At 42.6% G+C, this 11,867-nt stretch overlaps 1 protein-coding gene across 1 annotated transcript; it reads left to right on the top strand.

The window, feature by feature from the left end:
- The first annotated feature begins 425 nt into the window (after positions 1–425).
- Positions 426–11,723, top strand: EIF2S2 (eukaryotic translation initiation factor 2 subunit beta). The gene is made up of 9 exons (XM_064465014.1): positions 426–584; positions 5,074–5,254; positions 6,157–6,260; positions 7,266–7,401; positions 7,724–7,824; positions 8,269–8,417; positions 9,335–9,391; positions 10,450–10,535; positions 11,254–11,723. The coding sequence occupies exons 1-9, from the start codon at positions 570–572 to the stop codon at positions 11,427–11,429; spliced, it is 1,005 nt and encodes a 334-aa protein (XP_064321084.1). The 5' UTR covers positions 426–569; the 3' UTR covers positions 11,430–11,723.
- Positions 11,724–11,867: the final 144 nt, after the last annotated feature.

Genomic DNA, 11,867 nt, shown 5'->3' with positions numbered 1-11,867 from the left:
TCCTGCTCGCCCCGTCCCACTTCTGCGCGCAAAACACCTGGGAAAGAAACGCTGCTCCACCAGGGCCCAGCAAGCCCCGGGGACAGGCGCCCTGCGCACACCGCGGCCGCCTCCAGGTCACACAGCCCTGAGCTGGCGGGGCCCCCACGCCGCTCCCCCTCCCCCTCCCCCTCCCCCTCCCCCTCCCCACGCCGCCTCCCCCTCCCCACGCCGGCAGCAACGGGCGCGGCAACCGCTGCAGGCTCCTCCCCAGGCCCTTCCGCAGGGGAAGGAGCCCGGGCTGAGGTGCCTGTTGGAGCCGCCTGGGTCAGCGGGAGGATGGCGAGGAGAACACAAGCTGCGCCCGCCGGGTGCCGGCCCGCGGCCCAGCGGCGCATGCGCAGCTCCGGAAACGACAACTCCCGCCAGGCGCCGCGGCGGGACGCGCATGCGCGGGGGTGGTTGCGCAGGCGCGGGAGGGAGCGCTGATGCAAGAGGCGATCGCGGCGGTCGGGGCTAACGGCTGACCGCGTCCCTCAGGGCCCGTCGCCCCTCTTCACCCCGCTCCGCCCCGCTGCCCGGCCGCAGCCATGTCGGGCGACGAGGTGAGACCCGGCAGCCGCCGCCGCTGCCCTCGGAGGAGCCGAGCTCGGGGCCCGCGCCGCGGCCGAGGCCGCCGCCATGTGGGAGAGCGGGCCTGAGGCCTCCGCCGGGCGGCGAGCGCGGCCTCCGCCCTGAGGCAGCGCCGGCGCCCCGGTCCGCGTGGGCGGGGGGGCCGGTCCGCGGGGGGCCTCGCTTGCCGCCCTCCCTAAGCAAGGGGCCGGAGCCGTCCCCGGGAGCCTTTCCGGTCTCTGCCCACCGGCTCCCGCCCGGCCCGCGGCTGTGGGGAGGCCTGGAACTCTCCTGGAGCTCCTTGTGTCCGGCCGGCGGCCGCCTCTGGCAGAGAGAGGGACGGGGAGGAAGGCAGACCTCTCCGCTACCCCTTCTCCGTCATCTTCTCTGCTCTGCTAGCAATATTTAGCTTTTAGTCCGTTTGCTTACCGCTCTCTCTTTCTGGAGCTTAACTATCTTGTCTTTTAACCCCGGGAACTAAATAGCTATATTTTAACAAATGGTAACGACAGGCTTTATGGGGTTTGATTCCAGGGAAGTAGATACATCTGTCTCTGAGAAATACTTCAGGCGTTGTAGACGTTGCATGTTGCCACCTTTACTAACCTCATTTCAGTTTCTCTCATGGGGGAAGGAAGGCTTTACATGTACGAGGCTGTAGGCACCCTGCGGGATGACTGTATAGCCTGTGGGAAACTGCGCTGGCTGAATCCATGAGGTGGCTGCTGGTTGGTCGTGCATGTTTTTTCTGGTGTTGTTTAAAATACCTGTGTGGCTTGTTTCCTTCTGAGCAAAGTGATCGCTCTAACCTTGGAGACAGGCAAGTCATAATCTGTGCCACGTAATAAAGGAGAACTAGTGTAATTGCTAATTATTTTAATGGTAGCTGAGACTGAATTATTTAGCTACTTTACCATCTAGAATAAATGTACTGCGTTTTTATGCTTAATTGTGTCCCTGGAACTGCAGTTCTAATGTCTAAGTTGTACTCTGGTTCCAGGAATCCTTGCGTTAGCTGCTTTCTGTCTCAGGTGGTCAGAGAACCACAGAGTGGTTCATCAGGAGTTTCCCAGTTTGGATTTAGTTTAAGTGTCAGTAAAACTACTTTTTTTTTTGCATAATGCATTTGTTCTGACATTGCGGTGATATCAGGAATATCTAATGTAGTGAAGTTACATCTCTGGATTGTTTTAGGTAGTAGACTGGCAGAGAACAAAATGGTAGCAGATGTCACAGTTGAACTGTCACTGTTAGATCTTCTGGCTAGTGTACATGTGACAGTGAGTGACCACACGGGCCTTCCAGAACTTCCGTATATCTGGTTGTTAGGAGCCAAGTAGTTTGTTATTGATGTTACATTGGTGAAACTTTTTAAAGCCAATGATCCTACAAAGTTGAGGAGGGTGAAGACACATGAAGACAAATTAGTACCTTGAATTGGTATAGACATTATAAAACTTTATTTTGTTGTATTGGACTGTAGCTTAAAAATTTCAGAGACATCTACAAAATGAAACTCCTTGGTAGGAACATCTACTGTCTGAGTGCTGCCCAGAAGTGTGGCACAGCAGAGGCAACACAGGCCCTGTTTGCAAGGGGAAGCAGTCCATTAACATATCTTTGCTTTATTACAAAATCTGACTATATATATAATCCTACTCTTTATCTAAAAGTTCTTCCAGCCCTGTAGTTTTACAAAGCCCCAGGAAATAATATTACAGAATGCTGTGTTATGAGCAGCCAGAGGGTTTAGGTGCAGATTGTCTTAATAACTTTGCAGGCCATCATAAACATCAACTCAGTGTAGTGTAAGGATACCTGAAATTACTTTATCAGTGCAGAGTTGCTATCTGCTTTGTAGATGTGCCTGTGTTTATTCAAACTAATGAAATGGGATTAATTTGACCTCTGTCAGAATCCCCAGCATTTGCCACTGTCACAGCAGTTTAGACTAATGTTGGCTTCTGTCATGAGAGTTGCATTTGGACTGTGAAGCTTTGATTTTTTTTTTTTTTGTTCTTTCAGTTGCTCACTTTCTGTAAGTTGGGGTTTTGTCTGTGTAGGCATTTGAAATGAGGAGTAGATATATGGAGCTGGATGTGAGAAAGAACTGGGTGGTTCCAAACCCCCTATGGGAATTTGGCTCTGAGAGCATAAACAGTAAGGAAATTTTTAACCATTTCTACACAGGCAAAGCGCAGGATTTGGTGTAATTGGGCTCGGGGCTACAGTCCCTTCAGCAGAGGAACTGCAGCCTTGTAGAGTTTTTCAGTGCTTAAATTGTGTCATAGTGCTTTGACTAATTAAACCTACTGATCGGAGGAAAGGAGTGAAGAAATTTCTGAAACATGTAGCACAGAAGGCAAAATACAGCCTGGTTACTACTGGTTAGTTTATATCATGATTTGTTAAAGCGTGTGTGACCTAAGACTTGCTTAGTTTTCATGGAAGCTTTTGATGAACAAAAAATTTCAGGCATAGACCTCCTTCTCACATTGTGGGACACTCATTAATTTCCTGAGAGCAGTTAGCATGTTATGATTAGGTCTTAGGTTTGCGGAAGCTTGGCTTGACCTGACTGGATGGAGTGGACTTTCAGAGCAGTGCTCTGTTCAAGGCTGGCTGCGTAGTTTTAATGCTGAAAAAACAATCTCCTGGATCTGGAAGTTGTCCTTCTGTGTTAACTTCAGTTTAGCATGCTGCTGCTGCTGAAGACCCATTCTGTCTCTTGTAGACACAAGATATGCTCTGTGGTGGTCAGGATTAGGCACGTCTTTTTCTTTGCAAAAGGTAGAGTGATTTGGGGTGGGTAGGCTTGTTCCTTCTCAGAAATTACTACACCTGATCTAAGCATAATCTTATGTTAGTTTAATCATCTGAGAAGATATAAAACTTCAGAGTCTTGCAAAGCTTCTTCACAGAAGTGAGTCATGATCTTGAAAATGGTGTTCATGTGCTTGTTCCCAAAGCTGTGGACTCTTGCCTCTGCAGGCAGCTCTCCTGCTGTTTCAGCAGACAGTGTAACCCAACCAGTTGTGCTCACTCTTTGATTACTGTGCGTGATTGATACATGTGTCTAAGCGCTAGAAGGAAACCCTCTGACACAACTTTTTTGAAAATTGTTCTAGTGCAGCGTGTATGACTAAAGACATGCTTCAGTTTGGAAGCGTCAAGCTTCAGTGTCCCGTAGATGCGGACACTTTTGTGATGCTGTGCAGTTTACTGCCTTTCAGTAGTGTCTTTGTGAAACAGTTAAGTTCCAGAAAATCAGAGGAATATCACATTAATATCTTGTGTAGGAGAATAAGAAGCGAGAGGAAAAGATTGCTTTGTGGGGGGAGAGAAACCCTCAAACTTGCTGGGTGTAATGAAACAAGAAGTTGGAGAACTGCTCCTTTGATGAAGTGGTGGGGTTTTCATGATGCTGAATTTTAACTGCCTGAGAACACTCTTGAATTACTAGATAAGAAAAACTGGAGAAAGGGTCTGATAAGGTGTCTAAAATTGTTTAATGTATTAAATATGTACTATGGTGTGACAATATGGCCAGATATATGTAACAAAACTAACCAATAGCTATGATGTCAAACTTGCATGTTAAGTGAAAATTTTAAGAGGCATTCCTGTGTTGGAAAACTCAAGACCTTATGTGTTTATTGTCTGAGGTCCACAGATGAAGACTAGGTTAAAAGTGAGTCTTGGGGTTAGTGCCTTCTTCACTTGCTTCTTCCCTGGCTAAATAACTCATTAACAGCTTTTAATTACTTGGTCTCTGAGCTTCAGTTTCCCACCTGTGTGGGAGAAAAGGACGAGACCGTTGCTGTTTTGTAGTGTGGAGAGCTGATGGTCTTGTTCTATCACCAGTCCCTTCTAGGTTTCTCCCTAGTCCAAAGCATTCTTTTCAAGAGAGTTGTTGGTAAATCTTGCCTTTTAATAGATCTGGAAATTAATGCGTCACAAATGGAAGTAGAGTGTAACTGACATGTAGTCAGGCTCTGTGGTATAAGTGTGCTTTTTTTTTTCTGATGCTGAGTGGTTCAGTAATTGCTTTGTGTATTCTTACTTCAAACTTTGAGTCCATAATGATAATAAAATGGAGAAGTAGCTGGCAGCTAGTCTGTCAGAGATTCCCAGCTTTAATGTATTTTCAGCTCAGCTAATACATAGATGGCAGGAAACTTGGACTATCATAGGAAAAATAACAGAAGCTCTAAGCTGTCAAGCAGTCTTCTCTTGTAGTTAGTCACAGCAGTTATGGCTTGGGACAAGATCTGTGATGTTTTAAAGAAGCCTGTGTAATCACTGTTTTGAGTCAGCTAACTTGTATTACATTGTTACAGATCTAGAGAAGTCCATAGTTGAGGTTGAAGCCACGGAACAGTTTGGGGAACTGAAGGAATGTTGACAGAAAGCTATAAAGGTGTTATAAATATTAAATGGTAGGTGATTATTATGCTGCTAAGGAACTCTTGACTTTTACAGATGATTTTTGATCCCACTATGAGCAAGAAGAAGAAGAAAAAGAAGAAGCCCTTTATGCTGGATGAGGAGGGAGGGGATACACAAGCGGAAGAGACTCAGCAGTCGGAAACAAAAGAAGTTGAACCAGAGCCAACAGAAGACAAAGATGTTGAAGCAGATGAAGAAGACAGCAGGAAGAAAGGTAAAGTGAATCCAAGTAGCTAAACTCTCAAAGGTAGTCCTGTATTTTGAGAATTTGGCATCGCAGTGTATAATGCTGGGGCCCTAGTTTGTTGAGAGGCTTGTGGGTGATACTCTGCTGCCTATCTGGAGGCCATATTTCTCTTCTTGAAATAACGTTCACAGACCTCAAGCCACTGGTAGCTTGCTGATGTAAATTCCACTTTCCTGACTCAGTCTTTTGTGTGAGACAATGAAAAGAGAATCCCTAAAATAGTTTTAGCATGAAGTTTTAAATCTTCCACGAGCAGTTGTGTTAATTCCACAATTATGGCTGGTTTTCATTTGAACAATTAAGCAATAGTGTGAATAACAGAAATATGGTTAAAAGGGTTTCTAGTTTTTGGACAATTGTGAATGTGATAACTAGAGTGTTCTTTGGAATCTTTGGGAAGTAAGCTTGCAATTGTGTATATAACCTTGCTTTTTAAATTGAGGCCAATGTAATTTCAAATGACCTGATTCAGGGAATACTGTTAACTTAAATCCAGTTTGTTGATAAAATTGGCTCCTGCAGTAGACCAAAGAAATGATACCTTCCTCCTACCGTTTTCTTTTCACTTCTTTCAAGCATCTCTATTATAATGGCGAAAGTGGCTAGTTTCTCTTGTACAGCAGAAAGAAAGATTAAGTGCTTAAAAAATAAGAAAATGCAGTTAGAAGGTCCACAAACTGTAAAATTGTGCTGAGGTATTTGGGGTAGAGGGGAATGACCTGTTTAAAACCTGAAGGATACCTGTAGGGGCTACAGATCATTGCTTCTGTCTTACTGTAATGTTTTGAAGATTTGAATGTAAATTAGAAACCTTAGTGTTGAAACTGCTTCTACAGTAATGCTTCTTTTGGCAATTCATTGTTTTTTAGACGCAACAGATGACTTGGATGATTTAAACTTCTTCAATCAAAAGAAAAAGAAGAAAAAAACAAAAAAGATATTTGATATAGATGAAGCAGAAGAAGGTGTAAAGGTTTGTTTACATAACTAGGCCATCTTGTCTACGGCTGGAAACTTTCTTGCTCTGATTTTCTTGGGATTGGCAGTGCAGGGGTTGTTTTGAGTCTGTCATTCTGTCTTAGTGCAGTTAATAATGAAACTTCGGTTTCACTGTGTCTTTGATATATAGTAGGTTCTGCTGAACTTGTTGATCCTGCAGGGCTTTGTCCAGAAGTGAAAAAATTCAACTGATCTGCACAATGAGCAAGCAATTCTGCAATCTGTAGTAAGGGTTGACTAGCATCAAGGTTGATTGTCTTTTGGAGTGAGAGAAGTAAATGGATGTCAGAAGCCACGCACAGAATAGTCCTCTAAAGGCCAGCCCTTCCAATAAAGGGTATATATCAGCTAAGAAATCTGTTTCCACTCCGGTGTTTTTTAGAAATGATTGGCTGCTGTTCAGTGTTCCGGAAGCTGTACGAGAGATTTTTACTCTTGAGTTTTATTCCAAGTCGTGTTTTTGTATCATTTGTCAGTGTAATGGGCAAGAGGACAGAGAAATGTGACATTATGTGTAAATCTCCTCTTTGAATTCTGCCTTTCAGAGAGGAGAATCTCCCTCTGATCTGCCCTAGACAGGGGAAGTGCTTGCTCTGGGTTCTCTGGTGTGCAGAATTGTGATAACAAATTGGACTGGCTGCAGTTGGCACATCTTTGCCTACCTTATTGTCTGGCACGTAGAGTAGTTTGTTCCCTTTTACCCTAAAATGGCTGATGCCTTTAGGTAAGTATAGCGTGACCTTGTTCGTGATCAGCCAGTAGTTAGACCAGAAGCTAAAATTCTAGCCCTACTTCACGGTAGCAGTGAAGTGCTCTCTTCAATGTACTTTAGTTCCATCTTTATCTGTTACGTTTCAGGACTGTGGTGGATATTAGCAATATTCATTTAGTATTGTGTGCTACTAGTATTATTTCTAATGCTGTGCAATGGAGACTTGTGTTTAATACTGTAAACTATAGTCTTATTATTTCTTTGCAGGACTTGAAGATTGAAGGAGATGTGCCAGAGGCAGTAGAACCTGAAGATGACCTTGATATCATGCTGGGCAATAAAAAGAAGAAAAAGAAGAATGTGAAGTTTCCAGATGAAGATGAGATAATGGAGAAGGATGAAGGTAAAAATATAACCTAGCTCAACGAGATGTTGAAAGTGAAATGTATTCCATGTTGTGGGTGAGTAAGTTCTGTTCAAGTGCCTTTTTTTTTGTTTCAAAATTAATTTTATCTTTACCACTATATTATTTATCAGGAAAATATTCTATAAAAGCATGGTATAAATTTGCCGTAAGTGCTGGTGTCCCTTCTAGGCAGACAAACAGAGAAGACTTTTGTCCCATCTTAGTGGAATCTTCTCTGATGCACCTTTTAGAAAAGGTGTAAGTGTGAGGTTAAAGAATGTTTCTTTTCCTAATGAATCCCAAACAACTTCCTTTACAGCATTTGAGGATGAAGATAGCAAAAAAGATGACGGCATTTCTTTTAGCCTTCAGTCAGGACCTGCGTGGGCAGGCTCAGAAAGGGACTACACATATGATGAGGTAATGTTCAAAAGACTTTTAAAAGTATTTTTCATGTTGCATTCATGCATTAGCAGAACATGGCCTTATGCTTTTATGTTCTGTTTCTGACTTAAAGGACTTGTAGTCAGAAGCTCATGAACAGAAAAATAACAAAGCATGTATTTTATTGCAGTTAATTTTCATATAGGGCAATATTAGTGATAGTTAAAAACATCTCTGCAAATAGGCTGAGGTTCTTGTAGATTATGAAGTAAACCCTTGGGGGAAATGGCTTTTATATATTTGTGTTCATCAGAACATTATTTAAGGTGTGTGTTCAAAAGTATGTGGGAAAATGCTCATGGGCAAAGACAGACTAATATTCATCATGAATGCTGTTTCAGCTTTTTTTAGAAGTGATGTACTTCATTTGAGAAATGCAAGATATTTATTCATGTTGATGTGAATCCCTATTTCTTGCAGTTGCTCAATAGAGTTTTTAACATCATGCGGGAAAAAAACCCAGATATGGTAGCTGGAGAAAAACGAAAATTTGTCATGAAGCCTCCGCAGGTTGTAAGAGTAGGGACCAAGAAAACATCTTTTGTCAACTTTACAGATATCTGCAAATTGTAAGTTTCCTTTTTAGATTTCCCAGGAATAGCAGATGAATGTACTCTTCTGTGCTGTTGGCTGTTGTGTTGAACACATCTTCTGGCAAAAAACCTATGGCAAACCAAAGCAAACTGAAAGCTGTTTCAATCATACCGCTCGCTTCCTCTACATTTCTCTGAGAAGATATTTATTAAGATGATTTGAGATAATTTCTTATTTTATATTTAAATTATGAAAATGGTAGGTTTGCTACATGGGCCTCATGGACTGAAACTAAACGTGTTGCTTTTGTGAGTTCACTGGCTTTTATCAAGTCTGTGGTTGGGTCACAAGCGATATTTATTTGCCAGTCTTGGGCAGGGGGATGCGGAAGGTTTTTTTTCCTAATTTGAGCTGACTACAAATACTATTCTCTGGGTAAAGGAGTTCAGTACATTTTTTTTCAACTGTTTTCTGCAGTGCTTTCTGTGTCTTAATTATTTCTTGTGAAGGCAGTTCTATTCTTTGTGGGCACTTCTGGGAATCCATATGTGATGTGTTCCCAAAGCATGCCGGAAGACAGTCCTGGTTAAATCATACTGAGGATCTGGATAGTGTACTGAAGTGAATTTTTAGTGGTAGCTAGTAACACTTTTTTTCAGGGAACGGCAGGGGCACGGGAGAATAAGAATGGAAAATCTCCAGTAGAAAACTTTAATTTTTAATATTTACTGTAATTGTGAGTTTAGTTTGGGGGAGATGACGAGGTGTTTTGTGGACTGTTCAACTTTCTTGTGTCTTCAGTCATTGTCTGCCTATGCTCTTTGGTGCAGGCCTTCTGGCACTGCCCCCTTTTAAATTTGGTAGTTTAAGATTGTTTTAGCCTGCCAGTCTTGTATAAATATCAAATTTCTCTGAAGGGGGAAGGTTAAACATATCCTTACTTTATTTTTAGATTGCATCGTCAGCCAAAACATCTCCTGGCATTTTTGTTGGCAGAATTGGGTACCAGGTAAGGCTGCTGGGCTGTGTATGTGCTTATGCATGTAGGAAGCCATGGCAACGTGGTTGACGTCTGATGAAAAATAAAATTCTTGGGTTTGGGTCTGCATATATGTGCTTGAATATCAGGCTTTTCTTCCCTGCACGTAGATGCTGTGCTGGGTGATTGAAGACGTACCATCATAGGGAAGAGGTACAGAGGCAAACTACATAAGTCCCAGGGAACAGTCTGGATAAGGGTTTGAATTCCCTACTTGGGATTTTTCTCAAAGATGCTCTGATAGCAGAGCTGTTCGTCGCAGTTGGTGAGGGTAGCTCTGGCTCATATTGACCTCAGGCAGATGACAGGTAGCTAGAGAATGCCTGACTGCCTGCTGGCAAGTCTTGTGGGCCTGTAGCTAGTTATTCTAACGCTGCAGTTAAATCCACCTGTCTTAGCGTAAAGCCAGTGTTGATTTTATATGACTTATTGAAGATCTCATGCTGTAGTGGTGTAGTTTCTGGTTGTCTGTTCGTTTCTCTGTTGTAGACTACAATGTTGTTATATGTAGGCATAGAGGATCGAGGAGTCTAACTGCAACACGTATATAACAAACGCCCATTGGATTGGGCTCTGGAGCCTCTTCAGCTTTTGGAGTCTCTTCAGCTTGAGACAACTTAAACAAAAACTTAAACCATAGTGTGAAAAATCATTCAACTTATTACACCAGAATGGCTAGAAGAGGATCTTATTAGACATATTACACGTTACTAGGGAATTGTCTTGGTCACTTCTGAGAGATAAGCAGGTGTTAATACTCAGTTCTGTAAAGTTCTTCTGGTTGGATAGCTTAACTGTGAGGCTGATCTCTGCTGGAGTTTGCTTTTACTCCAGGGGCGTTATGCTTGGGCAAAACTTCCTGTAGGTTTTTAAGTGCCTTCAGAATTTTGCATTTTTTCCCACAAAGTAATTCTGGCTTGCTCTTACTGTTAAAAATGCATCATTATCTTGCTTCATGTTCCTGACTCGTTTTAATGCTTGACGTCTTCTGCAAATCAAATACTTACTTAATTTCTTTTTTAAATTAGTGGCTCAATAGATGGTAACAACCAACTTGTAATCAAAGGAAGATTCCAGCAAAAACAGATAGAAAATGTCTTGAGAAGATATATCAGTAAGTATAACTCCCTTTTCCACTACAGATTTCCCTCAGACCCCTTTTGATGACCAGTGGCCCATGTATGGCCCTTGTGTGTGGATGCAGTGGGGATTCTGTGCTCAGAAGCTACAACTTTGCTGCAGCTTTATGGTGGAATAATGCAAGTACAGGTGGTTCTGCCATGGTTATAATAAGCACATAGGTCGTACTCTGTTCTGACACTAAAGCGTACCAAGGAAGACAGTAGAAACACTTGAGAATGGGTTGTTTTCAGCTGACTGCTTTCTTGGCTTTGAAAAATAACAGTAATTGTTGATTTTAAAGCCTGTTGTACACAGTAATTAACAAATACTGTGTGTCACTGCTGGTCGGAGGACTCACAGGTTATATGTAATAGAAAACACTGCTTTAGTGCTGTGTCTGTACAAGAGTTGCTGACACCTGCTGTTTCAGCAGAGGAAGTTCTGGAATGCCAGGGAGAAGTCTTAACAGGCTGTTATTATTTTTAAAACACCAGTGTCAGTGCATAATGTACCATATGAAACCTAGTCTTTATTACTCTGGGAATGGGGGAATTTTTAGGTTGCATCAACCTCTGTGGTTTTCATAGCAAGCCACTTCTGAGTAGATGCATCTGAACAGCCTTTCAAGACAAACTAAAGGCTGGAGAAGTGGAGACTTGTCCGCTGATAATGCATTATCTTTTAACTGCAACTTAATTCCTTTTCTGCAGAGGAGTATGTCACCTGTCATACGTGTCGGTCACCAGACACAATCCTACAGAAGGATACCAGATTATATTTCTTGCAGTGTGAGACCTGCCACTCTCGCTGCTCCGTCGCCAGCATCAAAACTGGTTTCCAGGCTGTCACAGGCAAGAGAGCACAGCTCCGTGCCAAAGCTAACTAGTTTGCTAATCAACACTGGATTTTGCAAAGTGTTCTGGGGAGATATGACTGGACAGGTTTACAATCTGGATGGATTTACCATTGTATTAAAACAAGATTGTAAAAACTACAAGAAATTTGGCTTTTGATTGGTCTGTGAAATCCTTGCAAGATGCAGATCCTCAAGCTGTTCACTTACATTTGCTCATTGAATATATTTTACCAACTGTAAGGAACATGATGGGAAAGGAGGTGCTTTTTAATCCGTTGAGACTTCTGTAAAACACAAGATAAATTAAAGATACTGTAACAGTGAGTGTCTTCGATTTGGATTTTTCCTTCAGTTTCCTCTTCTAAACAGCTCATGGCAATGATTGGTGTGGTGTTCTGCAGATCATGTCACTGAACTATGTCCAAGACCCAGAATAAAGTCTAAGATAAAGGTTATTTTGCTTTTACA

This window comes from Phalacrocorax carbo, chromosome 14 (assembly GCF_963921805.1).
Source record: "Phalacrocorax carbo chromosome 14, bPhaCar2.1, whole genome shotgun sequence".
Classification (NCBI taxonomy): domain Eukaryota; kingdom Metazoa; phylum Chordata; class Aves; order Suliformes; family Phalacrocoracidae; genus Phalacrocorax; species Phalacrocorax carbo.
The sequence above is the reverse complement of the archived record's forward strand: the minus strand, read 5'-3'. Positions and strand labels throughout refer to the sequence as shown.

Excerpts from the sequence above, each read along its gene's own strand:
- EIF2S2 (XM_064465014.1), top strand. Across the intron at positions 9,392-10,449 it reads TTGGCAGAATTGGGTACCAG|TGGCTCAATAGATGGTAACA; the intron begins GTAAGGCTGCTG and ends TTTTTAAATTAG. Across the intron at positions 10,536-11,253 it reads TGTCTTGAGAAGATATATCA|AGGAGTATGTCACCTGTCAT; the intron begins GTAAGTATAACT and ends CCTTTTCTGCAG.